This window comes from Penicillium antarcticum (assembly GCF_028974205.1).
Source record: "Penicillium antarcticum strain IBT 31339 chromosome Unknown utg000004l_segment0_segment0, whole genome shotgun sequence".
In the NCBI taxonomy this organism is placed as follows: domain Eukaryota; kingdom Fungi; phylum Ascomycota; class Eurotiomycetes; order Eurotiales; family Aspergillaceae; genus Penicillium; species Penicillium antarcticum.
This window is the reverse complement of record NW_026695302.1, coordinates 680,591-708,055: the sequence shown is the minus strand read 5'-3', so window position 1 is coordinate 708,055 and position 27,465 is coordinate 680,591. Positions and strand designations below refer to the sequence as shown.

Genomic DNA, 27,465 nt, shown 5'->3' with positions numbered 1-27,465 from the left:
TCTCTGTCTTTATTCACTTGAAACATAAAGCAAACGTGGAAGTTGGCTGCAAGGGCGTGTATAAAATGTATACACGTGCCTTCCTTAATATACGTGCTCCAAGCCTCAGGCGCCACTTCTCCAGCACCCGAGCCTCCAATGCCGACTTCACACATGCAGTATGCTCCCCGCCGCACCACGTACAGAGCGGACAGACTAAGCTAATTGGTTGACCAACAGGTAATAGGCGCAGGAGTTGTCGGCCTCGCCGCAGCCCGCCAACTCGCAGCTCGGGAGGGCACATCAACAATCCTACTAGAGCGACACGATGCCCCAGGAACCGAGACAAGCAGTCGCAACTCCGAGGTTAGCAACAAGCTCCCAGGACCACTCCCACTTACCACAGATAAACTAACCCAACAAATCAAACCAGGTCATCCACGCAGGCCTCTACTACCCAGCAACCTCACTAAAAACCACCCTCTGCATCCAAGGCCGCAACCTCCTCTACGATCTCTGCAAAAAGAACAACATTCCGCACCGAAACACCAAGAAATGGATCGTAGCCCAAACCCCAGACCAATGGGCCGCTGCCCTAAAGATACACACCCACTCGCAAACCCTCGACGCACCCACGCGCCCAATAAGCCGCACGGAAGCCCAAGCCCGCGAACCAGACGTCAAAGCCGACGCAGGCATCCTCGAATCCGAAACAACAGGTATAGTCGATAGCCACTCGCTAATGACATACCTACAAGGGTCCTTCGAAGAGCGAGGCGGTGACATAGCATTCAAAACACGGGTTACAAGCGTCGAAGCCGTGGACGGCGGGAAGGGCGGGTATAAACTGACAGCCGTGTCAGACGAAGACGGGTCCGAGACTAGCATCACTGTTGAGACGCTTGTTAATTCGGCTGGACATGGCGCGTGCGAGATTAGCAATATGTTGTTGCCGGCTGAGAGGCATTTCGTGCCGCATTATGCTAAAGGGACTTATTTTTCTTATGCTGCCAGTCGCCCGCGTACGAATGTGCTTGTTTATCCCATTACTATGCCTGGGACGGGGGGATTGGGAACGCATTTGACGCTTGATATGGGTGGGCGTATTCGGTTTGGGCCTGATGTTGAGTGGGTTGATGCTGCTGATGATCTGGTTCCTAGTGCTGCTAGGCTTGAACGGGCGCTGCCTGAGATAAAGGCTTATTTGCCTGGTGTTGATGCTGATGCTGTTTCGTTGGATTATTGTGGTATTCGGCCTAAGCTGGGACGGGGCGGCGCTGTTAATGAGGGATCTGGTTTCCAGGACTTTATTATTCGAGAGGAGGAAGGTTTGCCTGGATTTGTTAACCTTTTGGGGATTGAGAGTCCTGGATTGACTAGTTCTTTGGCTATAGGGGAGATGGTCGAAGAGATTTTGTATAGATGAGGGTTGTTACCTAGGTTGGTGTATATATTTTGCTCATATATGTAAGTAGTGTTGGACAAAATTTAGAATACACAGTTGAGTAGCTAGCTATGTGGCTTGCATGGCAGAGAGTTGCATATCAAGTAAATCATACAGTTCGTCAGGTTCGTCTCAAAAATAAACACAAAAATAGCCTCCCAGGCGAATATACAGACACAATCAGCGTAGTTTGACGCTCCAGGCAAAGCGACCAAAGCATCATCACTCTAGGTCCATAAGAACATCACTCATGATGAACAGAATATGCGAGAATTTTTTCACACTCCACTTTCCAGAATCCTTCAGAAGAGAAGCATAGTCAAGAAGAACCCGCCTTGCAGATTGATATCCGCCATGAAAAGATGTGCCTCGCAAGTAAACAGTCGACCCATTTCGAATGAAGTTCACAGCTGGATCATCTGTAGGAGCGAAACTCTGACTGCCTCTAGGTTCCATGAAACTCGTAAAGCCTTCTGTACCCAGAGAGCACCAGTCAACATCATCCATCAGTTCCACAGAGCCAATACTTGTCGCATTTGCAGAGTCTGGAACCATAAATGTGTAGAGACCCAGTACTAACGCAGCAGAGAAACAAGAGAAGAGAGAGTGGAAGGTAGGATGGTCAGAGGCTTTGCGGTTCGTCATCGCTTTATAGATATGCGCAGCATGCAAACAAGCTCGTCTGGCTGCTGGGGTCTGTGCCCACTCGGCGATTTGGTCGAGGGCTTTGCGCGCTGGACCTGGGCCTGCACGACCTGCCGCTAGATCGAAGATTTGGATATCGGCTGTTAACATCATGCACATGTGATGCCACATGATGAGAGCATTAGGGCTCAACCTGTCGAGCGATTCCCCATAGTTCGTGATAAGTTGGGACTGAAGAGAGGGGAGACATCTTGCCCGGCCATCCATGGCGTATGTGTGACATGGTGCAAAGGGGTAGCTGGCCCTGTTAGAAAGGAGGCGGTGATAAGCTTCTGACTGGCGTATTTGGACGGTTGCGAGGATGGCTTGGATGCAAAAGTCTTCAGTCGGGGTTTCGAGGTTAGGGATGTTGGTATTTTCAGATGGCGCGTTGATTGTAGAAGAAAGGATACGTTTTCCGCAGCGGATAAGTTGTGTCCAGCGGTGGGAGGAATGAGCGTTGAAGAGGTCTTCGCCGCATGGGAGAATGAGTTGAATTGTGTCGGGGTTTGTTATTGGGCTTGTTGAGAGGAAGGATGAGTAGCACGAGTCGAGGAGGATAAGCCCTATGATGATCCTTGTGAATTGGTTAGATATAGCCTTTTGTTCTGAAGGAAATGCCTCACCTTTTAGTTGATTCAACTTTGCTCCATGCTTTCCATCTCATATCGAGATCGGCAAATCTTTCGAATAGGCTCATGTCGAGGATCTGCCCCCCGGCAAAGAGGCCGTGTCTTTGTGCTACCTATAAAATTTGTTAAAAAAAGATACTAAGAACATGCACATGTCTTGCACCCACGGTCATGACGTTCACGTATAATGGTTGGCATTGTTCTAGATGCTCTTTCTCCTAAACGGCAGTTAGTACCAAACAGAACACCATAAATTCTGGGGGCCATACTCCTGTCAAAAGAGGAAGATGTAGGAATAGCAAGGCTGTCGCAAAAGGGGTCATAGTGTCTGAGGCATTCTCAGGCCCGATAGTGCATCTAGAAAACTCCCCTGTTACCTGCTCTAAGACACTCTAAAATTGATGATTAGTATGCCATAAATGAATTGGCCACAAAAACAAACTTACCGTGAAATTGCGAGAGACAAAATCCGTTGTCCCTTTAGTGTCAAGCAATGTCATGCCGATTAGAATCATGACATATAAAAGCGAGGGTCGCGTCTTTCTCGCTGAAAATGTCGGCAAGTGAACGAAAGGAACAAGTAAGATGCGGAAATACAGGTCGAGCGCCATATCCAAGATCTCAGCAGGCGGGAAATCGGGTAAAGGGTTCAAAGCCGAGACAGGCGTAACTGGGGAAATGCCGCCATTGTTTGGAGACTGCATGTGCGGATATATTGACGACCTCTGGCCAAATACCGCTTGTAATCGTCTTCTGCAGTCCTCGTCCAATCCACATCGTGATCCTTGAGTGAACGTCGCCTCATTGGGAAGATGTAATGATTGAACGGAGAAAACATTGTCCTCTACCGAAAACGCAATATCTCGCCATAGACTATTGATGAGTCGTCCACTGTCGATTGGTGCAGGCCAGCACCGCTGGACCTTATAAAACCGTTCAGTGGGGATATTGTCACTGTTTGATTTGGCGCTATCGACTGAATGCCGAGTCTGTTGGCCCGGAGACATGACTAGATGAGGCTCCAACCACATTTGCAGCATATCCTTGGGAACAGGGTCAAACGCTATATTGGCCCTGTGAGGCGCTTGGTCTGTTGTAACCTCATTCCACCCGAAATATGGTTGCTGTTCGTCAATCATCATTGCTCCAAGCTCTGACCCCGAGCGGCCATGATGAGGCGCGATTGTCACATCTCGCGATGTAGAAGATATACTTGGAAGCTGATACGCATCAGCAACAGCTGGTATTTCTGGAGCTGCAATCATTGGTGACGCGGCTATCGCAGAATATTGTCGATTTGATGGTTCTGATGGCCCACCCATCGTAGTGGGCTGAGTCTCATGGCCCTTGGCATGCCGACTCAAGACATCACTCCGAGAGAATCGCTTCAAGCAGACAGTGCATTGGTACGGGCGTTCTTTAGTATCTATTTGACGCGTTAGGTTGTATTCATTCGGGTTGGAAGGTGACTGACGCGACCGCTCGTGTCTCTTGACATGTTCGGTCTTGGAGAAGACCCTCGAACAGATACTACACTTTTTTAGGACCATCACAGCTTCGGTGAGCAAAGAAAACTAGGCCGAAAGGTTCCAAGTTGAGGGGAACCTTCAATTCCGCGAACCCGGGGAAGTGCGTTAGTCAGCCGATCTCGGAGATCTTTCTTCACTAGGCTTCACTTTCGCTAGTTAGCAGTTGCTATTATTTAATGATTATTACAACCCAATATCCGGGGGGAGATATATTCTGAGTTAGAATCCCAGTGTACTTACGATTTAGTTGCAGATGACATTGCCTTTCCCCGCAGATGAGAAACATTCGCACCCGAGCCCTAAAGGTGCTCCACCACATATGCGAGGCACTGCAAAAGAATAAATAAATGATCCAAAGTGAGTATGAGATGTTTACGCCAGAAAACCACAGTCATCTACCGGACGCTATTAGTAGAACTTTGAATATCATTAGAGTACTGGCCAGGAAGATGCAGCTATCTGTTGGAGTCGCGCATCCGCCATGGAACATATTACTAGATAAAGTAATTTGCTTCTTAGAACTAGTAAACCCCAGGAATAGCAGTATTAGCAACACTAGAATAAAGATCTTCATCACCATCAGCCGGAAGCTGTCCACTAAGCATAAGCATCCACCCAAGCCCGGAATCAGGTTGCAAATCCCGCAGACTAGGATGCGCAAGTGAAATACCATCATCAGACCGTGAAACCCCATGCCCAGTCGCAGAGCTATTCGCCGTCCGCGACATCTTTCTCGGGGGATCAATATCCCCGTCCAAAGCCCGACTCTGCTTTCTAGCACGGGTCTTCAACTCCCATTTATACTGTAACCGAATCAACAAATCCTTAACTTTATTAGCACTCTGCCAAGACAAAGAGAACTCATCAAGGGCCCTAAAGCACGTTCCAAGATGAGCGGTTATATCTTCATTCTTCGCGAGCGGGTAGTGTGATACAGCCGCAAAAAGAAGAAGCAGAATAGCGGAGGATGTGATGGAGACTGCTTTGACGTTTATCCAGCGGAGGGTATATCTTTTCTCGTAGAGAACTAGGATCTTCGCGATGGAGATTGCAGATTGGATGCACATCTCCCTTGCGTGCGTGTGGCCTGGTCCTACGGGTGGTTGAGGTTGGAGATAGTCCTTTGACATCCAGGGTCGGTGGGAGTGAATTAAGTTCTGGAAGAATTGCATGTGCAGGAGGAGGACGTGTGGGAGATAGGGGGTTGCGTGGTCGTTTAGATCGATTTGAAGGGACTGGGGGAGTGAGGCTTTCCAGTCTAGGAGGCGAGCGACGACTTTGACGTTTTGCTGTTGGAGGAGGAGTTTTGAGAGGTTTGAGCTTCCGTAGCTTTTTATTGGATCTCGTATTAGTCGGGAGAAGAGAGGAAGAAGAGGAAGAAGAAGAAGAAGAGGAAGAAGAAGAAGAAGAGACGGAAGACATACAGGAAGTAGCCACAAGGTGCCATCACCTCACAAAGAGATACTTCTTGTTCACTCACGGCTTCTACTAAGTCTATTGACTCGTATTTGTTGCCGAATGAAATAGGGCATGCGTATGGTCTCCATTTGGAGGGCTCTTGGCGGCAGGTGTCAGTATTTGGTTTCTTTACTGTCACATTCCCCATGTTGGTGTAGAACGGTCTGCCAAGGTTGAATCCGACAAGACTGCAAACAGATTAGTATAGCGTCTTGATAAAAGAGCAAATAAAACAAGACTTACTGGTCAACCATATATGCCGCCCAGAAAACAGTCCGGCGTAACCCCGCATCAGCAGCAGTGATAGATCCACGAGCAACATATGAAGAAAGATCAATATGAAGAGCGAGATCGAAAGCAAGCCGTAGAGCCATTCCTAAAACGGTTGTTTAGTCAAATCCGAGACTGGAATTGGATAGACATACCACTGTAAAGCCACCCTCGAGTATCTTGGCCATTTCCAACCTCATGACTGCTCATAATTACCAGAACTTGAACTGTGGCTACAGAGGGAGAGTCTAGCTCAATCTCAAGAAGTGCCTTTGCACGGTCTCCAAAGTGTTCCACTAAAGACTTTGGAAATGTGACGAAGGATGGATGATATCGAGTTTCAAAGGCTGCACCGAGAGAGCACCTGTTTGTCGCCGTCAGCGGAAAAGATTCATGACGGAAGGTCCATTGTCTACTTGCATTGCGTAGCAGAGTGCCTCGGAATAAAATGGTGTTTCTTCTTTTGCTTGCCAGGCTCTTCTTGCTTTCTCAAACATTTCTCGATCAACCACATGGAATGATGGATCTTGCCAAGTAAAGTATAGGTTGAGCAGGTGCTCATCCAGAGCTAGAGGGGCTTCCTCACCAGGATCAATATCATTGTCACAAAAATCCAACGTACGATGTGTTTGGGGTTTAGTAGTCACAGGAGCATCGGGAAGATTAAATGTTGAAGTAGGGCCATAGAAATGGGGCTGTCCTTCAGGACCGAAGCGTAATGTTCCCACCCGGTCAGAGAGTTCGTCGATGAGATCTTCTATCCTTTCCGGACTTCTTGTTTCTTTCTCGGGACTTCCTGAACTGGTGGTAACAGGAGGTCCGAAGGGATCCGGCAATCCCTCTAATTCCCGCTCCAGTGTCTCTACCGAGGAGGTGCCACCAAGTAGGCCCTGAAAGTCCTGGGATGGTGGAGTCATGCATTTGACAATTTCAAGATTCCAGTCCAAGCTGGCTAGTGGGGTATCAGAGATATCTTCCAATGGGTATGAATCTGTGAGTGGAATGTCCGTAGTCTCATCCGAAACTATAGGTAACTCGGGCACAGCCTGAGAGTCTGGGATTTGAATAATATCCGGATGAGGAGCACACAAAGCATCTTCCATAGAGGCATGATCTATTAGATTCTCGGCATCTCCCGTAACACCCAGGTCAGTGGGGAAATTCAACAAAGTTGGTGTATCAGACGGTAGACGCTCAGTCACAGTCGCGCTCGAGGAATGGGCATTAAGTTGAGGCGAAGCGGAGTGGAACTCAGTTAGCCCTAGTATGTCAAGTACTTTTGCTAGAGCTGCATCTTTTTCTTGCGGCATGCATGGGGGTTCTAATCCATTTTGATGAACAAATAGATAGAGCTGGTTGACCCGACTTGTTAGCAGCTCTATAGCAACTCGCAGGGGCAGTCTGCATTTTGATTAGAATTGTATAGATCTGGATAGTTCCCACATATTAAGGCTTACTTTCTCTTGTCCACGGCTTGGTATCGACATTCACGCAGCTTGTTCACGCAGCTAGAGCACTTCTCATTGCCATCGCCATCACACTGTGAATGTTAGCCTGGTCGCTTGATTAGTAGGGTGTAACATTTACCTTGACTTTACTCTCACGACATGCTATACATGCCATCGCTGCATGTCGCCTAGATCTCGAATGATCACTGGACTTTGGCATCTTTTCGATTTTGCGCCTTCGAAGTGAGGCTATCCGTCATTTGCAATACCAAGCTCCTACTGCAGAGGGAGCAATTCGATTGAAGTGCGGGGTAAAGTTCGATGGAGGATGTTTTAATTGATTTTCTTTCCTGCAGATGAAGTCAGAAAAAAGCCCGATCCAATCGCTGGCATTTCCGATTTACTGTCAGTTCGGAAAATGGTGGCCGATGTGGGTCGCCACAGTGGGGGTTCAATATCTACTTGCAGGGGCTCAAATGACACAGTAAGTACTGTTATATAGGCGTAGTGTGTATAGGTAATCTGAGATTGAGTTTCAAGCCTCGAATGTGGAGGATTTGGGTTTATCAAGATGCGTTCCACCATACGATTATACGTCTCGACATTGGTATCACCACCTACACCACACCAGATTACTCATAATATGATAATCAATGAAACCTTCATCACTGTGTATATAAACAAGCTTCAGGCTAAGCACTTAAGATTGACTCATGTTCTGGAAGGTCCCAGCCCTTCACCGGTTGATTCATAAATAGCACACTATACTGCTTGTTGGCAAACGATTCTGATTCTGGAGATAATACTGGGGGTTTGTCTTCTCCGGCCCGGATCCGAAGCTCGGATCCGGAGAAGGCAGCATCTATAGACGTGTGAATGGAGTATTGGATAAAGGGGAAACTTACAATGTGCAACTGTATTTAAAGATACGAGTTTTCTCTAGGATCCTCTATAGCATCTCATTCAAATTTGACCAGCTTACTTTCAAAAAAAAAAAAAAAAACAAACAAACTATCACTCTCAACCCTAACTCCGAACAATCTTCAAGATGCGATTCCTTGTCATCGGAGGCAGTGGCCGCACAGGAAAGCTTGTGATCAATGAGCTACTCGAGAAAGGCCATGAAGTTACTGCGCTGGTTCGAAACCCTGCCTCTTTGGAGAAAAGATCCGGCTTGGATATCGTTCAAGGTATACATCTCATGCGATCTACTATATTTGACCATCTCAACTGACTAGCACATAGGCACACCCCTCGATATTTCCGATGTTAGAAAAGTCTTTACTAGCAACACCCTGGATGCTGTACTCGTTACTCTCAGTGCCCTCCGAGAAACCGATAGCCCATTCGCAAAGCCCATCTCCCCTTCCCGCATGATGGCAGACAGCAATGCGAACATGGTGAAAGTGATGAAAGAGTTTGGAGTCTCCAAAATTGTCGTCTTACAATCATTTGGTACTGGAAACTCTTGGGCTAATATGCCATGTACCCTACGCCTCCTTATGAGCAAGTCTAACATGATCTACTCATATGACGACCATAACGCTGCAGAGAAAGAGGTGCGGGATAGTGGTGTTACATTTGTATTTGTTCGTCCATCGAGACTTGTTGAGAGGGATGTAACAAAAGTCAAAGAGTGGCCTAATGATGGCAAGGGGGTTGGCCTGATGGGCTCTGCTAGTCGCATCAGTGTCGCTCGGTTTTTGGTGGATACCGCGTTGGATACGAAGTGGGATGACACTGCTCCTGTAATCACCAATTGAGGTGATCAATGTGATTGGGGCTTGCCTTAGTGTCAGATATAAATAGGAGTTAGCGTTGAGGTTATAAAGCAAGGCTGGGCGTTTTGGTCCCCCTCGTCTCCCGTATTTGGGGCCAAATATAGCTTAGGGGACATGATAGCTATTTGTAAGCCTCATATTTGTGTCTCTAGTCATGTTATGATATCTAAGTGAGCAATGGAGATATCTCAGTCTCGCAAGCGTGCACGCCCTGTGGTTTCTTGTCTGCGGTGCAGGGAAAAGAAGCTTAAATGCGACCGTGTCGATCCATGCGAGAACTGTATCAAAGCTGGGCATCGTGCAAATTGTGCATACAATCAGCACCCGACGGAGTTGCCTTCGAAGCCCAAGCGCGTGCAGCTCAATATCGATGCGTCTGGTAATTCCGAACAACTGAACGGGGTCGGCATTGGTATCATCGAAGACCTTCAACAACGCTTGGCTCGAGTTGAGGGTTTGCTTGCGGGCCAGTCTGCCAATGTACCGGCTGTATCAACTCAGAATTCTTGGTACGTGAATATCTGATTGCCTAGACCCGCTTTACTGACTCCACAGGCCAAGCAATGCAACGGTGCAGCACTCAAGTTTGCAGTCATCAATGGGAACATTGGTAGTCAAGGGATCAAGATCTCGCTATCATGGTCAAAATGATAGGATCACTCTACTGAACCAGGTGAGGTAGGCTCTGCCTTTTGCATATCATCAACTAACACCCTCAAGTTTGAGGAAGCCAAAGGATTCGTCAATCAATGCTCCAAAGATTCATCCATAGTGAAACTCGCCAGAGAAGTGCAATTCCTACAGAGCAAGACCCAAGCACCTTTGGACTCTCCGCAATCTATGTCGGAGTTGGAGAGCTTTCCAGAGCTGCTCCAGCTTCTTCAGTCCCTTCCATCGAAGTCAATATGTGACAGGCTTGTGGCTGTCTATACCAACAACTTTGAGAAGACACTGCGGGTCTTACACATTCCTTCTTTCCTTGGACAATATGAACATTTCTGGGCAAGCCCCGAGGATGAGTCCTACCTATCTTCGCCTTTCATTCCTCAACTGACTGCAATATTGGCTGTCTCGATCATGTTGGGAGAGGAAAGCATCAAAATGGAAGACATCACTCCGTGGGAATATTTGAGATTGAATGCCGTCGGGCTGTTACAAGCATGGCTACAAAAACTTCCAAGAAAACACCGCACCGAGCTTACAACCCTCCAAATTGAAACACTCGTTCTCCTCGCCCGCCAACTTCGCCTAACATCCGCCGAAGAATCATGGAAAGCTGCTGGCTCACTAGTCCGCTCTGCAATGGTAATGGGTCTTCACATCGATCTCTCTGGATCTACCAAGATGTCAGTCTTTCAAGCCGAGAGTAGGAGACGACTGTGGATCACCATTGCCGAGATGGACCTCCAAGCTTCAATCACATCTGGGATGCCGATCATGACGCCTCTAGTGGACTTCCACGCTCTGAGCCCAGCAAATCTAAATGATGCCGACTTTAACCAATCTACCACCGAGCTTCCTCCTCCTAGACCGCTGGATGAACCAACTGACACTCTTGCTCTGGTGACCCTTTCCAGGACACTGTCGCACCGTGTCAACGCCATGAACTTTATACAGCAGACAGGCCCAGATAGGGATATAGATGAACAACTTAAGCAGGGCAGAATACTAGAGGAATGTTTACTCGGCATTCCTGACCCTTTGAAGATTGATCACACTTTGGGCAGCGATACCATGCCACCTGCCATCCTCAATCAAGTCCTTCTAGACTTATACATCCGGCGACCCCTTCTCTGTCTTTACAGACCAGTCAGCACAGGCAGAAACCAAGACCATACAGCCCTCCAAGAAATACAACAGGCATGTCTAGACTCATCACTGACAATCTTGTCCTACCAAGACTACTTTGACCCCAATTTAGCAGACCTAGACGCCCAAAACTCTAACGAATATTGGGATATCTTCCACAAACTTTGCAAAAACGACGTTCTATGGGCTGCTCTCAGTGTATGCGATTATATGAGGCAATTCGCACAACAAGCGTCAATTACAGACCAACAATCCTCGAACGGCTTTTCAGATCTCAACACTAAAAACCAATCACACAGCAAAGCTAGCCTAACAAGACTGGTCGAAAACACCCTCGAAAGCCTCTCCCGCCGCATCGGCGAAGCTGGAAATAACGTCAAAGATATCCTTCTCCTCGCAGTAGTCTTGCAGTCTGTGCGTGGCCGCGGCTCACCGGAGACGAAAGACCGCTGGATGACGCAGGGTGCGAAGAGAGCTCTTTCTGCTTGTCGGCAGTATCTGTTACCTGCTGTTACGGATCAGCATTCTGCTTTTGGTGTACGTATCGTGCATCACACCTGGGGTATTGGGATCAGCTAACACAGCTATAGTACCGACCGCAGGACTCCATGGTTTTCTCCAGCAATGATCTTGCCTCGCAATTCACATCTTCTCCTCACTTTCCTCCGCTACCAGATCTACTACAGTCATCTGCACTAGCAGCGGACTTTGCTAATTTTCAGGAGTTTCGGGAGGATCTGTTCTCGTTTGACGAGACGTTTACTTGGAATTTGTGAGTAGAATAGAATCTGGTTTATTGCAAAAAATCAAAGAAGTGCTTGCTGGTTGAAATGAAAAATCACAACTTCCCACGCGAATCATCTGTCTCACTCGTCTTGTTGTAGAACTGCGTCATATCAAACCTGAGCACATCTAATCCCTATACCCATATTAGTTACTTGAACAAATATCGAAACAAGCCAAAAAAAAACAAAGGGGAAATAGCTCACCAAAGCCAACTCCCTCGAAAGAGCCTCATTGGTCTCGGATTTCTTGCAGATCTGAAAGAATCGATCATTCTCCAGGGCTTTCTCAGGATCCTGATCCCAAAGTCTCCGGAAATTCTCTCGTGACATAGGATCAATAATCTCTCTCCAGATACGCATGCGAACTTCACTGTATTTATCCAAAATGGAATCATCCGCCAGGCCATCGTGAATGCCAACAAGTGCATCGAAGAGATTACCCACATCTGCAATTCCACCTGTAAGTCCCAAGCCACCGCTATAAACCACGAGAACCAATTAGCCTGTCATCAACCCTATTGCAAGAAGAAAGAATGCTCACAAAGGATTACAAAGATGCGCCGCATCAGCCGCAAGCAAAACCCTCCCATCGCGAAAAGAAGGTGCGCACCTCTGCTGCAATTTATAAGGCGAGATATTGGTAATTCGATAATCACCAGGTTTAGGACTTCCCGGTAAAATCTCTTCATAGCGAGCGGGCTGGCGCGCGATGTATTCTTCTCTACTGAGACCCGGAACATCGCCGTATGTTACGCGGTAGAGTCCGTCTTTTGTGATGCGCGCGGCCATGTAGTATTTTGTTGGGTGGACGATGAAGTTTGAATCCCAGTAGTTGTAGCGATCAAAGTTGTAGTATACCTGGAAACACGCTGAGTATGAATTTCGAGAAATGGAGGAGCTGCGTGGATAGTTGGCGTCCTGGAGACTTTTCTTACATTTGTAGCAATGATCTGGGCGTTCAGTGTTTCACCTGGATACTCAGGCCCGAATAACTCCCGCCGAATGGTACTGCTAGCCCCGTCGCAGCCGACGACATAGTCCGCTGTTGATCTATGTGTTCCAGACGGAGTTTCAATATCAACCCAAGCTTTGCCCTGATCCTGGCCGATTTTCAGGACCCGATGGGTCCATTTCACTGTTGCTTTTGGCTGACGCTGGATGTGTTCGTAAAGAAGCTGTCCCAGTTGATCCAGAGGTAGGATTTGCATCTTGTATGGGTAATCTTCCGGTAAAGATGCATGATTGATTCCGGCGATGAAGCTGGTGTCGAATTTCCGGAATGCGAAGCCCTTTGGACTAAAGCCACGCTCTTTTAGATCGTCTAGAACACCTGCGCGTTCTAACTCATAGGTAGCGGCCGAGGCGTAGTGGGCTGCGCGTGGCTGTTTGTCTAGTTCTGCGCCTGCGTCGAGGAGTTCTACTGTTATTCCTTTTTTGGCGAGGAGGAGACTGAGAATTAGACCTGATGGTCCTGCTCCTACAACAATGACCTGGAAATGATGCTTAAAAAGATATCATTTCTTGCGAGGATGGGAGATAGATACCTTTGCGATCGCCATAGTCTTGAGCAGCGAAGATAGTTTGTACTTCGTTTCCAAAATTGTTCGAAGCCATGCAAGTCAGAGATTAACGAGCTAGTGTCACTCACCACAGCTGAAATTTTCCTACCGTGGGGCCATCCCACTATACTTGGCATGTCACGGCCTGGCATTGATCCCATTCGCGTCTTTCTGCGGGGGGCTGCGGGGAGTCGGGGGAGTTCCGATACAAAACAGCACTTCCCGTCACCAGAGAAACTGACGCTGGAATTCAGATGAAGGAGCTCCAGTCCAAGAGCTTACTCTTTGCAAGTGGAGGATTTCTTCATTTGCCTCGGGTTGTTGAGTCGGGTATCCCTCAATCGAGTTATAGGTATTGAGTGACGGCGGAGAAAAAGTTGCACTGAAAGTACCTTCGATTCCTGAGGTCGGGATGAAAGCCGGAGCTGGAGTACCCTCATGTCTGGAAGATCTATCGCTCTGTACTCGTCTCCTCTTGGGACTTGATAGATCGTGATGCCCATCTGAACCAGCCCTTTCGGGATTGGTATAGGCATGCTGCCATCGTCGGATGCCATTAGATGTATCAAGAGGAAATCGCGACCAAGAATCTATTCCTCTCTTTTCGAGTCTTGGAAATGGCACATAGGACGTGCTGCGATCTTGGCTGCCCTCTCGGGGAGGAAGTGCCGTGGCAAGTTGCTCGTCTGAAACATACGGGAGAAGATTGAGCAGTATACTTTCTGTGAGCTGAAGTCTGTTTTCCAGTGCTTCTGTATATCCTTTCTCCGGACCTCTGTATTTTGCATTAGATCTGTCTGTAACTCGTTGTCGCCGAGGAAGTACCTCCGGAGTTGTTCAGGCCAGTTGCATGGTCGGTTGTATTCGAGACACTGTTCGCATACAGGTCTTTTCAATTAAGTCATGAGCAAATAAGTACTATGGAAAAAGGCCTTGCTGCTTACTTCTTTCCATTGCACTGAATTCAACGATCGGTTAGTACTAAATCAAGCGGCACATAGGCCAGCAACTCACCTTCTGCTTCCGCGACCGACACACATTACAAGCAATAGTGATCCGGCCCGGCCTCTTTTCTTTTGACTTGGTTGCCATATTTGCTTTTCGCCGGAATATGGCATAGACCAAAACATGCAGATTTAGTCGAACGATGGCGGGAAGTGGCAGATGTCATCGCCTGAAAGTTCTGCCGACGAATCCGAAGTGCACGTGCGGGCGAGAATAGCGACCATTTCGAACTATTCTCTACTCGACTTTGGGTGAATTATCAGCCGAGCTGATGTGTACATACATGCTACTGTAATTTCATGGACTGTTATTTATACTCTGGTTGCTCATACTCGATTGCATCTCACATTCTTCAGGTCTCTACTATAACACAACATGACTGCAAGACCTTCATACCGCATTGCCTCTATCCCTGGTGATGGAATTGGCCCTGAGGTAGTTAGCGCCGCAATCAAAGTGGTAGAGAAATTGACAAAGAAGCTCAATACATTTGATATCAACTTCGATCACATTCCTTGGGGCACAGCACACTATAAGCAAACCGGGAGCTATGTGACCGGCAATGCCCTCGACACTCTGCGCAACTATGATGCATCCTTGTTCGGTGCCGTAGGCGCTCCAGGTAGGATAAGCCCCCAGACTATTCCAGCGCCCACCGCTCACCAAACATAAACAGATGTGCCCGACCACATCTCCTTATGGGGCTTGCTTTTAGCAATCCGAGGCCCCCTCCAACTCTACGCCAACGTACGCCCCGTACGAACCTTCCCCGGTACAAAATGCCCCCTCAACACGGCCACTGAAGGAATCGACTGGATGCTTGTCCGCGAGAACTCAGAAGGCGAGTACGCCGGCCAAGGCGGACGGTCTCACGTCGGGCAGCAATGGGAAGCAGCAACCGAAGTAGCGCTGTTTACGCGCGTCGGCATCGAGCGCATCATGAGATTCGCATTCGAAATGGCGCAGTCTCGGCCACGTAAGCTGTTGACTGTTGTAACGAAGAGCAACTCCATGCGCAATGGCATGGTTCTTTGGGATGAAGTTGCTGCTTCTGTTGCTAAGGATTTCCCTGATGTGACGTGGGACAAGATGCTTGTTGATGCAATGACTGTGCGGATGGTTGCAAAGCCGCAGTCTATTGATACGATTGTTGGCACGAATCTTCATATGGATATTCTGTCGGATTTGGCGGCTGCGTTGGCTGGTTCGATTGGCGTTGCGCCTTCTAGCAATCTTGACCCTACACGCAAGAACCCTTCATTGTTTGAGCCTGTCCATGGGAGTGCTTTTGACATCACCGGCAAGGGAGTTGCGAACCCTGTTGCTACTTTCTGGTCTGCGGCGGAAATGCTCATCTGGCTGGGTGAGAAGGATGCTGCGGCTAAGATGATGGGTTGTGTTGAACGTGTTTGTGCTGCTGGTATTCTGACACCAGACCTTGGGGGAACCTCTGACACTCAGGGGGTGGTGGATGCTGTGTGTTTGGAGGTTGAGAAGTTAACTTGAAAGGGCCCATAATTTATTGTTTCGTTTTTTTCTTTCGTTACAATGGCCTCGTCTTGGACCAATAGCTTCCATGCGACAAATGGATTTATAAAGAGATTTGACCAATGACCGTAAAGAGCCATGCATGTCCAAAGTAAAGCTGTAAGTTCAAGGTGAGAAAATAATGGCCTAAGAAATTGCTCTTTCGAGTCGAGACAGTGTTGTCTCAGTTCTTTCACGAATCGTTCCACCTTCTATAAAGATCCACCAAAGCTTAGTTTCGCGAAGAAACAGAAGAAAAGTCCTTTGACCTACTATAAAGCAATTGAGGGAATTGAAATGCCGCTGTCACAGGGAGAAGCTCCTGTGTTTCCAATAAAGCCCTCCACGAACATGTTCGATTTATGCGACTAGCATCGTGTCTCAGCCATATCGTATATATACCGAATAACACCTGAAGAATACCCATAAACCATCAAACGAAGTCTCCAATATCTATTATACAGTCTTCATACCAACAGAAATATCAACATCAAAGTAATCATCAAATCTCAGTCCCGAAATCACAAGAAAAAGGTCAGTCAAATCCCCCAGCATAATGGGTATCGCCAACAAGAAGGAAAACCCCTACATACCCTTCCCAGACTGTCCCTCAAGCGGCTCTGAGTCCACATATTCCACAAGCTCAGACAGCATAAACAACGGACTGACTGAAGAATTCACAAGAAGCATGTTCTACCTAGACGGAACCTTAGTCCGAGAACCCGAATTCTGCCCACGAGAAATCACAAACTGGGTCAACGTTTTCCTAAGCCCACAGGACATAACGTGCGACGACGAGACACTCATGAGAACCGTGGCTACGTGTATTCGTACGGGTGTTGCTACTATCACTATACACCCCATGCACCATTCCTACCCGCTCTGTATCTCGATTAAGGTCCCCGGTGACTACCATTCCAATAAGGCTTCTATCTTTGCTGCTGCTGAGTTGCAGGCCGATTGGTATAGGCAGGAGGTTCGTTCTGGGAAGGTTCGTGTTAATCGCGATTTACTGTTTCGTCGATCTGCTTGACGTGCTTTTGTTTCTCCTCCCTGTTTTAAGCGAGATTTTGATTTTATGATATAGAATGCATATTACCCTTGGTCTCTTAATGAAATGATTATACTGTGTGTTAATTTCAGAATTGTAAGCCGTAAATCATGACCATTGTGTTGCAATGGGTTGAGAAAATTGAGTCCTAGATAAGACCTTAGAAACTGGGAAATTGCTGTCCGACCATATCAAAAAGGGAATCGAGATTGGCTCCCTCGATCAAATCGACCATATTTAAATCGAAGTTCGATATTCCCTCAAAATTAGTAGGGTGCGTATCTTGGAAATTCATTTGCATCGAAGAAGGGGTGTCGGCGGGAATGCCTTGATCGTTCTGCTCTGATGGTTGCGTAACGCCCGATTGGATAGCTGTGAAGCCATGCTCTTTGCCCTGGGTATGCTCCCATTCATTGCCTGTGCTTAGGTGAGCTTTTCGGTCCCATTGCTCTGGATTGCTGGGCTCTGTGAAGGCTCTGTGGTACTCTTGGGAGTGCGATTCACCGCCTAGTTTTCGTCTCCTTTCTTCGCGTGCATTCAAAGAATCCAGGAGCATGGATTCTCCTCCAGAGACACCTCTCACATAGACCTGGGAATTGACTGTTGATATACCACGGTGCTCTGAATCTTTGATCTTTGCAGCTAGCACTGAGAGAGACATATGGCAATACTTAGCTGTCTCCCATTGATCAGACATTAGGCATAGAAAGTCTGAAAATTCGTGGATCTCCCTATCATTCATTAGCAACAAAAAACATCGGAGAGGCCATCAAAATACATACTGAAGGCCTTTTGTCAGGACATATTGCTTTAATTGACAAGCCAAAGCCAGAACCAGCCCCGACATCCATGCAGCCGACAAAAAGCCTGGCCAAAACAAAGCTTGTTGGCTATTTACTTGCATTCGTAGCGCTGATAGAATAGACCGAGCAGCTCCAATGCAAGTCTGTAACCCAGAACAAAATTCCGCAGTTGACGGATCCAATGACAGTGACGGCCGGTGAATGATCAAAATGAGATGCTGGTATAACACAGTGAAGAACGGGCTAAAATCAAACGGATTATCATGCCTTCTAGATCCTGCCGTTTGCTCTAATGGTGATGGTCTCCTTTGCAGATCGAGTGGAAGGCCATTCCACCACTTATGCACATCTGTCACAAGGAACAAGACTGAACTTCTTCGAACAGATCGAACCAATATCGATTTGTGGAAGAGCTCCAGTGCTCTTCCTGTGAGCGTTCCAGAGTCAACGTAACTTGCGAGAATAGCTTCTTTCCCATGGTCTTCTTCTCTATTGTCAAGTTGAAAGTGTGAAGCTCGGCGCTTATCACCTTCAAAACGTCCATTCTCAGTGGATGTCAACCCACTAGCCCACTCACTGCTCGCTTGGTTCATCTGTGTCCCAGGTGAATGCATCTCCCTCGCAGCAGGTAAACAAACATCGATATCAGAATCCTGAATACCAAGCGGCAACCCCAAAGCCTGACTCAGATACCGATCGATAGCATACCCGCACCAAAAGATGCGCTTGCGCAATTGTCGATCATGCGTAGAGAGCTGCTTATATCGAAACGGACACCGGTGAAGACCAGCATGGAGCATAGATCGTAGTACACAGCCACCAACAGTAGACGCCTGTCTTAGCGACATAGTTGCAACAAGGTAAAACTGTATAGCCAGGATGGCTTGAAGTGACGCAATGTCATGTCGAGAGGAGAGTGTCCCAAGAAGGGAGTTGATGCTGCTTGGTGATTGGATCTTTGACGCGGGTGGTAGATCCAAATCGGGTACTAAAAGACTTCCCAGGTTGAAGACGCATTGAAAGATTGTTGTCCAGCATGTACTACGGTGATCTGCGTATGGTGTGTGTGAGGGCGGGCTTTGATTCGTCGAGTATATCTTCTCCATTGCCTGCAGGAAGGTGGGACCGTGCAGAAAGGGGAAGAGAGGATGCCACACTTTGAAGTACATCATCATGAAACTCTTTGCCATATCTTGGGGCGGGAGTTTGCCCAGAGTTTCTGTTAATGATGGGTCGTAGGTCCATTCTGTCGGTGAGTCGACTTCTGCGGTCGAGGCATCCCTGAACGATGCGGTACGCTGTCGCTTTTCTCGAGGGGAGTCCTCTGGACCGACTAATGTGTCCTCTGCTGTGGGGAAGTTTGTTTCTGACGAGTCTGGCCCGTCTAGGTCGTTGAATGCTCGCTTGACTGTCTTGATGAAGTAGACGCCGCTGGAGCTGCCGACAAATTGGCTGTCTTCTCTTGAGTGGGCTGTCAAGGATCCGATCTCCGGTGTCTCGGGTAAGAATTCCGACGCCATTGTGCATATATCATTTCGTGAAAGTGAGGTGTTCGAAGCTTGGCTCAGAAATGCAGTAAAGAGGCTGAGTAATCGGCAGTTACGGCTGGGGGCTGACTTTAGTGGCCACTTGGTATAAAGACCATGGCGGCGTTTACCTTCACCGAGAAACAAGTAGTGGAATCATAAAACTTTACGTGCAGACTTTTATGTTGGATTATTCTGAATAAAAACTAGGAAACGGCCATTCATTAACTTTTGCTGCTCTCACGAACCCGAGAACAAATACTCGAACGGCGTGTCCTTCCGCGAGGAAAAAGGAGAATCTATGTACCCATAAAGAGCAAGCCAAAAAGCACAAGGTATGAATGAAAATGAAAATGGAGAGGATTCGATATCGAAAAGAAGTCATAGCGCCTTGCGAAAAGAAGAAAAGGCATAAAGATAAACCGCATCCAGCGCCCAGAAAGCACTTTTACCGAACTGCCAGAAGACACTGCCAGCTAAAGCCGGGCATACTAGAGAAACGGGAAATTCATCGAAAGAATGAAAAAAAAAACCGAATGTCATACCGCATTCACTAAACACCAATAAGGTGGCTGCCTAAGACACAAACTTTTCGAACCGAGGGATATCAGGATCAGAGGGAGAGAGATAGGGATGAAAAGGGTAAAAGAGGTAAGAACAAATAGTGGAAAAGAGAAAGGAAAGGTCATCAAAAACGTGCGTCCAAAGATTTCCGAAAGGCAGAGGATGAACACATCATTTAAGACTTGTTCTCCTCGGCGGGAGTCTCCTTAGCAGCCTCCTGGGGCTTGGAGTCACCGGCCTCGCCCTCGGTACCCTTGTTCTTCATGTACTCGTCGTAAACGTTGAGAGCCTCGTCAACCTTGCCGCGGAGAGCCTCCTCATCATCAAGCCTGGAAACAGGGTGTTAGTAAACCATATCAAAAGGAAGTGGGGTAATGTAATGACTTACAGGCCAAGAAGCTCAGAGTTGTCCATCTCAAGAAGCATACCAGTGATCTTGCCAGCGAGCTCGGGCTGCTGAGCCTGGATCTTGGGGTAGAGAGCCTCACCGAGCATCTGCTTCTGCTGGGCGGGGGGAGCGGCGAGGAGGGCGGGGTTGGCGGAGCCAGCCTCAGCGCCAGCGGGAGCACCAGCGGGGGCAGGCTGTCCACGGCCACGACCCATCTGGGGACCACCACGGCCGAAGCCGGGGCCACCACGCATGTTCATGGGCATACCGGGAACCTGACCACGGCCACCGGCACCACGGCCGAACTGAGGACCGCCCATGGGGTATCCCATGCCGTTAGGAACGCCACCAGGGCCCTGCATGCCCATGGGCATACCCTGGAAGTTGGGGGGGATCTGCTGGTTGGGTCCCATGCCGCGACCACCTTGCTGGGGGAAGGGACCGGGGAACTGGCCTGGGCGTCCACCAGGGATGCCAGCCATGACCATACCGGGCTGGGGAGCGAAGGGCATACCGCCACGCTGGCCGGGCTGGGGCATGTAACCCTGCTGGCCGGGACCGTAGAAGACGGCGGGCTGCATGTAAGGCTGGGGCATACCAGCGGCGGCAGCGGCCTGCTGCTGGCGGATGGTGTTGCGGGCCTGGATGCTGGCCTCAAGCTGGCTGCGGCGGACATCCTTGCGCTGAGCGAGAGCAACGTATAGGGGCTTGGCGTTGACCATACGCTGGTTCATCTCAGTGACAGCCTTGGAGGCCTCATCGGGGCTGCTGAAGCAAACGAAACCGAAGCCCTTGGACTTGCCGAAGGCCTTCTTCTCGGACTTCTTCTCGGCATCCTCACTCTCCTCAGTCTTCTCCTCGGAGGTCTCCTCGGGCTTCTCCTCAGCCTTCTCCTCGGGCTTCTCCTCGGCGTTCTCCTTGTCGGCCTCCTTCTCCTCACCCTCAGGGGGAAGGAGAGCGCTCAGCGGAGTCGCGCATAACCTTGGCGGAGGTGATGGTACCGTAAGGAGCGAAGAGGTCACGAAGCTTCTCGTCGTCAATGTCGTCAGTCAGGTTCTTGACGTAGAGGTTGACACCCTGGTACTTGGAGGCCTTCTCCATGCGGGCAGCCTCGTACTGCTTGCGGAGCTCCTCCTCACGCTCGTGCTTCTTCTGGGCACGACCAACGTAGAGCTTCTGGGTCTTGACGTCCTTCTCGTTCATGGACTCGACGGCAGCAGCGGCGCTCTCGTGGTTGGCGTAGTTAACGAAACCGAAACCACGGCTCTTGCCCTCGTTGTCGTGGCTGAGGGTAGCGGAGGTGATCTCACCGAACTTCTCGAACATGGTGCGGAACTCGTCATCGGTGATCTCGAGGTCAATGTTCTTGATGTAGATGTTGGTGAAGTTGGCCTTCATCTCCTCGAACTTGCTCTGGCGGTCCTTCTTGGAGATGTGGTGGCCGACGAACACCTTCTTGTCGTTCAGCAGCATGCCGTTGACGTGCTTGATGGCATTGTTGGCGGCCTCAGCTGTCTCGTAGTGGACGAAACCGTAGCCCTTGGAGTTGGCGAACTCATCCTGAGCGACCTTACAGGACAGAATGTTACCGAAGGCAGCAAAGGTGTCGTGAAGAGCCTTGTTGTCAATGGCGTTGTCAAGGTTCTTGATGAAAACGTTGCCCTGACCGGTCTTACGGAGGGCGGGGTCACGCTGAGACCACATGATACGGCAGGGCTTGCCCTTGATCAAAGTGTAGTTCAGGTCCTCGAGTGCACGCTCGCCATCAGGGGTGTTGTTGTAGTTGACGTAGGCGTATCCGAGGGAGCGACGGGTAACAGCGTCACGGCAGACACGGATGGAGGCGACCTGGCCAATGGAGGAGAATAGCTCGTAGAGCATGGCCTCGGTGACGGAGGGGTCAAGCTCGCCAACGTAGAGCGAAGCCGAGTGGGGCTGGTTGTTGGCACCTTCGCCGGCGGGCTCGGGAACAGCGGCGGCAGCGGCAGGGGAGCCGGTGGCCTCGGGGGTGCCGTTGACAACATTGTCAGCGGCGGGAGTGGTGGTAGGAGCTTCAGCAGACATTTTGACTGTTGTTACTGGAAAAAGGAACGTTTTAGCATGTGCATGCCGAGCCTATCGCAGAGAGGGGGAGGGGGAGATATGAGGCAGATGAACTGAGGTTACACAACAGTCCATGTGGGCTCTTTGACAAGCCACCAAGGAGAGGAGAAGGAGCGAGAGAAATTCAAAGGGGACAGGCAGCCTTACAGCAAAGTATCCACGGAACAAAGAGGTTGGAGAAATTTCACTGAGCAGAGCACACTGCAGGGTATTAGCGGGGTGTAACTCAAGGACGTCGCATCAAAAATACATGCGAAAGCCGAAATGACAAGACTCTGGAAGAAAAAATCGAGTAAAATCGAGGCAAAGGCGATGTGACTAACCAGGTGAAAAAAAAGGACGATGGAGGCGGTCGTTGAAAGAAAATCTTCCACACAACACACCGCACAATCGGGAGGGATGAGATAAGATAACTGGAAAAATTTTCTGGGGGTTTTTCGTGTTTTTTTAGATTTTTTGCCTTTCGATAAAGATTCGAAAAGAAAAGGGATTCCCTGACGAGAAGAGAGTTGGAGAAGGATGTGAAGGGAAAAAAAGTTGAGCCGTGAAAGACGAGGTGTTCTGGAAAACTCAGAGGAGCACGAGATGGGGACGCTAGCCGTATTGGGAATGGTGGCGGCCGCTTTAAGGGCTTACCCGATCATACAATTGGCATCTACTTGATATTGACCATTGAATGGCTATGGTACGGTTGAATATAAGTAGAATAAGATTACTGTAGCCTACCCCTTCAATTACAAGGAATGCTCATCTACCAATAGAATCTTCATTCCGCGACGCCCATGCTATGCATGCAAAACTACAAACAACCTGTCTAGGCCATATACACAAAACAATGAAAGTCTCAAAAAAAGTCTCAGAATAAGAATTGTATCAACTCAAATCAAATCCTGCTCCCGAACTCACGGCATACAAAAGCTTTGTCCTTAGCGTTCGAGCATCCGAGTACCGCGGCAACTTCAGAAGATTGACGCAAGTACTGGTACTCGGTAGTCTCTCTTCATCATCACTCGAGTCTCGGATACTGAAGTGAGGATTGAGGTGACTGAATCCTAGCAGTGGTGCTCGGGGGGTAGACGTGACGAAACGGATAACTTTCTGTCGCTCCGCGTTGGTCATTTCGTGCAGCACCTGCCAGAACAGTTGGATGGTCGGGTGCTCTAGGTTGTCATCGCCAATTTCGTACACACCGCCGTACTTGGTGTTTCGGCGGAGATCCTCCACGTCGATATCGGCGTTCTCTCCGCTCACCAGTGTTTGCAACTCGGACTGATTGAACATGGACAGCCAGGCCGGTTGGATCATCTGGCCGAGACCTTGCAAGAATGCATTGGTCTGCATCGCGGGCTGCACCTGCAAGCGATAACGAGCCATGTAAGAGATGTAGACCAGTCTGTTCTTGTTGCTCACGGCAATATGTGAGCCCTGCGGCTTCAATTCGGTCGTAGTGGTGCGGTTTGTGCCGTTCGGCATCGGGATGGTGTTGTTAACGGTGAAGTCGAGAGCAAAGTCTTCTACATCTCCGGGGTAATTCTTCAGTTGTAGCTATAATAGTGTGGTCAGTATGAAAGACATGATCAACATCGATATCTAGTGTCACTTACCAGACCCTGATACAATCCTTCGTCAAGGTCCTTCAAATCATTCAGGTTGGCACGATAGGAAGACTCCTTAACTGCAGACCCAGTACCACCTGTGAGTGCCCACTTCAAGAGGAAGAAGGGGGCGAAGTTGACATCCACCAGAATGCCTTCGTAGAGACATTTTCCAATGACCCGTCCTAGGAATTCGTAGCGTCGCAAGAGACCACGCACTTCGTCCTGCCACTCAACACTTGTCTTTGAAAGACCAGCATCACTAAGTACTTCCTTAAGTTGGTCGACCGCTGCTGGGTTTGGGTACAGCAGATGCTGGTCATTTTCCGCAAACATGCTCTCGTCGCCATTAGTCTTAAAAGCCTCAGTAGTGACACTCGTCAGGAACTCTTTTGTCACACCACCTCCATCAATACCAGCCTCCTTTGATCCGAATTGGTCAATGAAACTGATTTGGATAGGCTCCTTAAGACCGTCACCTAGCCCGTAAAACTCAGAAAACGCATCTTCAAAAACACTCTCACGTCTGATGTCAGCATGATGCCGGGCCAGCACATCTGGGGCGTTAAATTGACTGTTCATCATTGATTGCTGAGCTACAGAGAGACGCCAAGTCTCAGGATCAACGAATCCATTGCGGCGACGCTGCTGGTCTCTGAAGATGAACTGGCGGAAAATTTGGACTCTGGTAGCGAATGGGATGAAGAAGGGCATATTGCGAAGAATCTCCAGTCTGGGCGCAATAGCAGCAAGGGCCTTTCCGCGAGCGGCTTGTCGTTGACGACGTCGTAGGTTTTCGATGCGGATTGTTCGTAGTGCATGGTTAGAGCCGGCAATGCCCAAAGGCTCCACAGTATCGTCATCTAGAAGATCGGGCTCATCCTCTTCATCATCCTGGAACTGGTGGCGTTTCTCTTCTTCTCCAACGACAGCTGGAATGAACCCTTCCATGTCGAAGCGGTCGGTCATAAGCCAATGGTCTTTGGGAAGGAACTTTCTCCGCGAACTGAAGGGTTATCGACGGTTAATACGGGCATCAGGTCGCAAGGCGCATTTTCAACTTACTCTCGCTCATGTAGCATTCTCAGCAACCCTGTGACTAATCCTTTGAAATAGTCCAAAGGTATACCCGTGACGCCGGGTAGATCATTAGGTTGTTCTTTGGTTTGGGATTCATTGAATCGTTCCATTTGCTCTGGAACTTGACTTGCGGTGTTGAAATAGCTCTTAAGGTCACCGGTGGATGATGGAACAGGCCCCTTCTCACTCAAGGCGGCAAAGTTCCAATAAAGGGTAAAGGCAAGATTCTTGAGGAAGATTGTCATCGCTTTGACGTCTTCGAGAGGCAGGGCGCTTTCCTTTGTCCATGAGGATTTGGTATTAGAGGAGGTTGTAAACGGAGATGCACTCGAAAAGAACTCTTCGTCATCCATGACTTTCAAAAGGAATGTGTAGAGCTCAAAGAAGAGTAGGATGATTGTCCACTCCTGGTCTCGATCCTCCTGTGAGATTGCGATATTCGAACCTGGTTTCGGAAGTTCTAATAGCGAAAGCACTTTGGCTGGTTCGATTGTAATAATGTCAAAGACCCGACTGGATCTAGCCGCCTGCCAGAAGTACTTGATGGCTGGAATCTTCGCACCTGGTTGGCCGGACGCCTGGTCACTCGAAGGTGCCGAACCCAAGTACAACCACATACGAATATCATCTCCGCGTCGAGGGAATACCCTCAACAGATTCAAGGCATATGTGGCAAGAATCTTGGCTTCCTTTGAGGAGTCAGACTGATTGTCGGAGAAATCTGTCTGGGTCAGGTGGGATGGTCTAATCCGTGAAAGCAATCCGGTGATGCTATTTTGATTGACAAGGCTGGTAACTTGTTCCTTGACAAATGGGGGCAAAGAAGGGCCGTTGGATGAGTCGGTTTCGTTAGATTCTTCCGTCTCCAAGCACCTTGTGAGATACGTAGCTGTTGAGTTGAGCAACTCAGACACTACACCCAAGAAACCAAGATCAGGGGCGCCGATGTTAGCTTGGCCACCAAAAGCATATCGGTGGAAGTAGATCAGGTATGCAAGTAGCCAACTTCGATCCTTGACGTTTTGGAGCTCACGAGAACTTGGTTTTGCTGGGTGCATACATGACCCAACTGCCGAAGCCAGTACCTTGTAGTTTACCTGGTGTGCCAGTCCATCCAGTCCGCCAAGATAGGCCGCTAAGCCCGGGACAGTCAGATATGAAATGGCAAAGGCTTCATAAGCTGCCATCGTTTCAGATGTAATTGGCCGTAAAAGAGCAATGGTCGCATTCACAACATGCTCTGGTGCCAAATTATCACCCAGAGACACAAGGTTCTTTGTCAGGTGTGCCATGGCACGGTAATAGGCGTTGGCAATCATTGCCATCTTCTTTGGAATCAGATCCACCAGGAAAATCACCATCCGGAGGAGAGGTAACACCGCTTCTCCATGAGTCGGACTATTTGTTGCCGAGCCGAGAGAATACAGAACCGCGATTGCCAACCGTTTCAAGAGCTCGGTCCATTCACCTTCCGTGGCGATCGTAGGCAGTGCATGGAAGGTCTTCTCAAAGACGTCACAGAAGTACAGCAAGCGGAGGATGTCCTCCAAGCTTCTCGGTGATCCTGCAAACTGAACGAACAGCCTGAGTTGATCCAGACACTGTTCTGCGTTGGCGTAAGATGGTGCAGAGCAACGCAGGAGATACTGAAGACGCTCAATATCCGTCGTTGGAACTCTATCATTGCCATCGGCAGAACTTAAAGCATGCTTGACCCTCTCCCATTCAAATGTATCCCATTTTGACCTCCACGCTTTGTATGTTGCTGTTCTGCTCCGGTGTCCCCGCCAGACTCGCTGGATGACGCGGGATGCCGACTGTCGGTCTCTCTCCTGCTGTCTCAGGAGTCGTTCGCGCTGGGCGATTGCGACTGCAGTCTCTGGGTTTGCAGCATGAGGGGTAGATCGAGTAGGGGAGTTTCCGGGGAATGCAGCAAAGGGATTATTGGCACGGCCACTGAGATTCACCTGTCGCGGGCGACGAGAGCTGCCGGTGAATGATTGGAACATGATGCAGCTGGAGCTGCCCTGAGCTGAAAAAGAAGACTCGCTTTAGATGCAAACGAAGCAGCCCGCATCACGGGTTGAAAAGATGAAGAACTATGACATACGCCGATATGGAGGCTTATCGTTCTTATACGCACGGGCCACAGCTATCCTCAGGCTTGTTCTCAGGCATCGGCCTTATTGCCACGCTCTTCGCGGTCGTTGTGGATATTACAAGGCTTATATTTTGGATAATGCAGTTCTGGGCTTCCAGAAACAAATGTGCTATAACATAGGATCTTCTTTCCTAGCCAGACTCCGCCGGAGCTGGGCGGATGATCGTACATGGCCATCGGTGCCTCTAAAAAAAGAAGTGCACCGTCCAATTCCAAATGAGGTTGTGAAGACTATAATACATGGGATATATATTCAATCGGCTAGCGGGAAAATGCTTAGGGTA

General features: G+C 48.9%; 12 protein-coding genes across 12 annotated transcripts; 5 read left to right on the top strand and 7 right to left on the bottom strand.

The window, feature by feature from the left end:
- Nucleotides 1-65: 65 nt before the first annotated feature.
- On the top strand, nucleotides 66-1,405 carry N7508_004234 (NAD(P)/FAD-dependent oxidoreductase; the record flags this gene model as incomplete). The annotated part of the gene is made up of 3 exons (XM_058462300.1): nucleotides 66-158; nucleotides 220-345; nucleotides 413-1,405. 3 exons carry the CDS (start codon nucleotides 66-68, stop codon nucleotides 1,403-1,405), a joined length of 1,212 nt encoding a protein of 403 aa, XP_058320925.1.
- A 240-nt stretch (nucleotides 1,406-1,645) lies between these two features.
- Nucleotides 1,646-4,004, bottom strand: N7508_004233 (fungal specific transcription factor domain-containing protein; the record flags this gene model as incomplete). The annotated part of the gene is made up of 5 exons (XM_058462299.1): nucleotides 1,646-2,684; nucleotides 2,734-2,852; nucleotides 2,907-2,957; nucleotides 3,009-3,131; nucleotides 3,186-4,004. 5 exons carry the CDS (start codon nucleotides 4,002-4,004, stop codon nucleotides 1,646-1,648), a joined length of 2,151 nt encoding a protein of 716 aa, XP_058320924.1.
- A 785-nt stretch (nucleotides 4,005-4,789) lies between these two features.
- Nucleotides 4,790-7,619, bottom strand: N7508_004232 (uncharacterized protein; the record flags this gene model as incomplete). Its single annotated transcript, XM_058462298.1, has 7 exons — nucleotides 4,790-5,597; nucleotides 5,693-5,914; nucleotides 5,970-6,102; nucleotides 6,152-6,360; nucleotides 6,417-7,397; nucleotides 7,454-7,536; nucleotides 7,584-7,619. 7 exons carry the CDS (start codon nucleotides 7,617-7,619, stop codon nucleotides 4,790-4,792), a joined length of 2,472 nt encoding a protein of 823 aa, XP_058320923.1.
- An 873-nt stretch (nucleotides 7,620-8,492) lies between these two features.
- Nucleotides 8,493-9,207, top strand: N7508_004231 (NAD(P)-binding oxidoreductase; the record flags this gene model as incomplete). The annotated part of the gene is made up of 2 exons (XM_058462297.1): nucleotides 8,493-8,634; nucleotides 8,690-9,207. The coding sequence occupies 2 exons, from the start codon at nucleotides 8,493-8,495 to the stop codon at nucleotides 9,205-9,207; spliced, it is 660 nt and encodes a 219-aa protein (XP_058320922.1).
- Nucleotides 9,208-9,402: 195 nt separating this feature from the next.
- N7508_004230 (Zn(II)2Cys6 transcription factor) lies at nucleotides 9,403-11,613 on the top strand (the record flags this gene model as incomplete). Its single annotated transcript, XM_058462296.1, has 3 exons — nucleotides 9,403-9,734; nucleotides 9,781-9,898; nucleotides 9,946-11,613. 3 exons carry the CDS (start codon nucleotides 9,403-9,405, stop codon nucleotides 11,611-11,613), a joined length of 2,118 nt encoding a protein of 705 aa, XP_058320921.1.
- Nucleotides 11,614-11,872: 259 nt separating this feature from the next.
- On the bottom strand, nucleotides 11,873-13,378 carry N7508_004229 (FAD-dependent oxidoreductase; the record flags this gene model as incomplete). The annotated part of the gene is made up of 5 exons (XM_058462295.1): nucleotides 11,873-11,953; nucleotides 12,024-12,297; nucleotides 12,361-12,677; nucleotides 12,755-13,309; nucleotides 13,364-13,378. 5 exons carry the CDS (start codon nucleotides 13,376-13,378, stop codon nucleotides 11,873-11,875), a joined length of 1,242 nt encoding a protein of 413 aa, XP_058320920.1.
- A 590-nt stretch (nucleotides 13,379-13,968) lies between these two features.
- Nucleotides 13,969-14,470, bottom strand: N7508_004228 (uncharacterized protein; the record flags this gene model as incomplete). Its single annotated transcript, XM_058462294.1, has 2 exons — nucleotides 13,969-14,250; nucleotides 14,393-14,470. The coding sequence occupies 2 exons, from the start codon at nucleotides 14,468-14,470 to the stop codon at nucleotides 13,969-13,971; spliced, it is 360 nt and encodes a 119-aa protein (XP_058320919.1).
- A 288-nt stretch (nucleotides 14,471-14,758) lies between these two features.
- Nucleotides 14,759-15,889, top strand: N7508_004227 (isocitrate/isopropylmalate dehydrogenase family protein; the record flags this gene model as incomplete). Its single annotated transcript, XM_058462293.1, has 2 exons — nucleotides 14,759-15,005; nucleotides 15,060-15,889. The coding sequence occupies 2 exons, from the start codon at nucleotides 14,759-14,761 to the stop codon at nucleotides 15,887-15,889; spliced, it is 1,077 nt and encodes a 358-aa protein (XP_058320918.1).
- A 577-nt stretch (nucleotides 15,890-16,466) lies between these two features.
- N7508_004226 (uncharacterized protein) lies at nucleotides 16,467-16,943 on the top strand (the record flags this gene model as incomplete). Its single annotated transcript, XM_058462292.1, has 1 exon — nucleotides 16,467-16,943. The coding sequence occupies one exon, from the start codon at nucleotides 16,467-16,469 to the stop codon at nucleotides 16,941-16,943; it is 477 nt and encodes a 158-aa protein (XP_058320917.1).
- Nucleotides 16,944-17,121: 178 nt separating this feature from the next.
- On the bottom strand, nucleotides 17,122-19,284 carry N7508_004225 (transcription factor domain-containing protein; the record flags this gene model as incomplete). Its single annotated transcript, XM_058462291.1, has 2 exons — nucleotides 17,122-17,692; nucleotides 17,744-19,284. The coding sequence occupies 2 exons, from the start codon at nucleotides 19,282-19,284 to the stop codon at nucleotides 17,122-17,124; spliced, it is 2,112 nt and encodes a 703-aa protein (XP_058320916.1).
- A 655-nt stretch (nucleotides 19,285-19,939) lies between these two features.
- On the bottom strand, nucleotides 19,940-22,306 carry pab1 (polyadenylate-binding protein; the record flags this gene model as incomplete). The annotated part of the gene is made up of 3 exons (XM_058462290.1): nucleotides 19,940-20,183; nucleotides 20,243-21,183; nucleotides 21,224-22,306. The coding sequence occupies 3 exons, from the start codon at nucleotides 22,304-22,306 to the stop codon at nucleotides 20,030-20,032; spliced, it is 2,178 nt and encodes a 725-aa protein (XP_058320915.1). The 3' UTR covers nucleotides 19,940-20,029.
- Nucleotides 22,307-23,218: 912 nt separating this feature from the next.
- On the bottom strand, nucleotides 23,219-27,029 carry N7508_004223 (HECT-type E3 ubiquitin-protein ligase; the record flags this gene model as incomplete). Its single annotated transcript, XM_058462289.1, has 3 exons — nucleotides 23,219-23,890; nucleotides 23,950-24,946; nucleotides 25,006-27,029. 3 exons carry the CDS (start codon nucleotides 27,027-27,029, stop codon nucleotides 23,219-23,221), a joined length of 3,693 nt encoding a protein of 1,230 aa, XP_058320914.1.
- Between the last annotated feature and the right edge of the window lie 436 nt (nucleotides 27,030-27,465).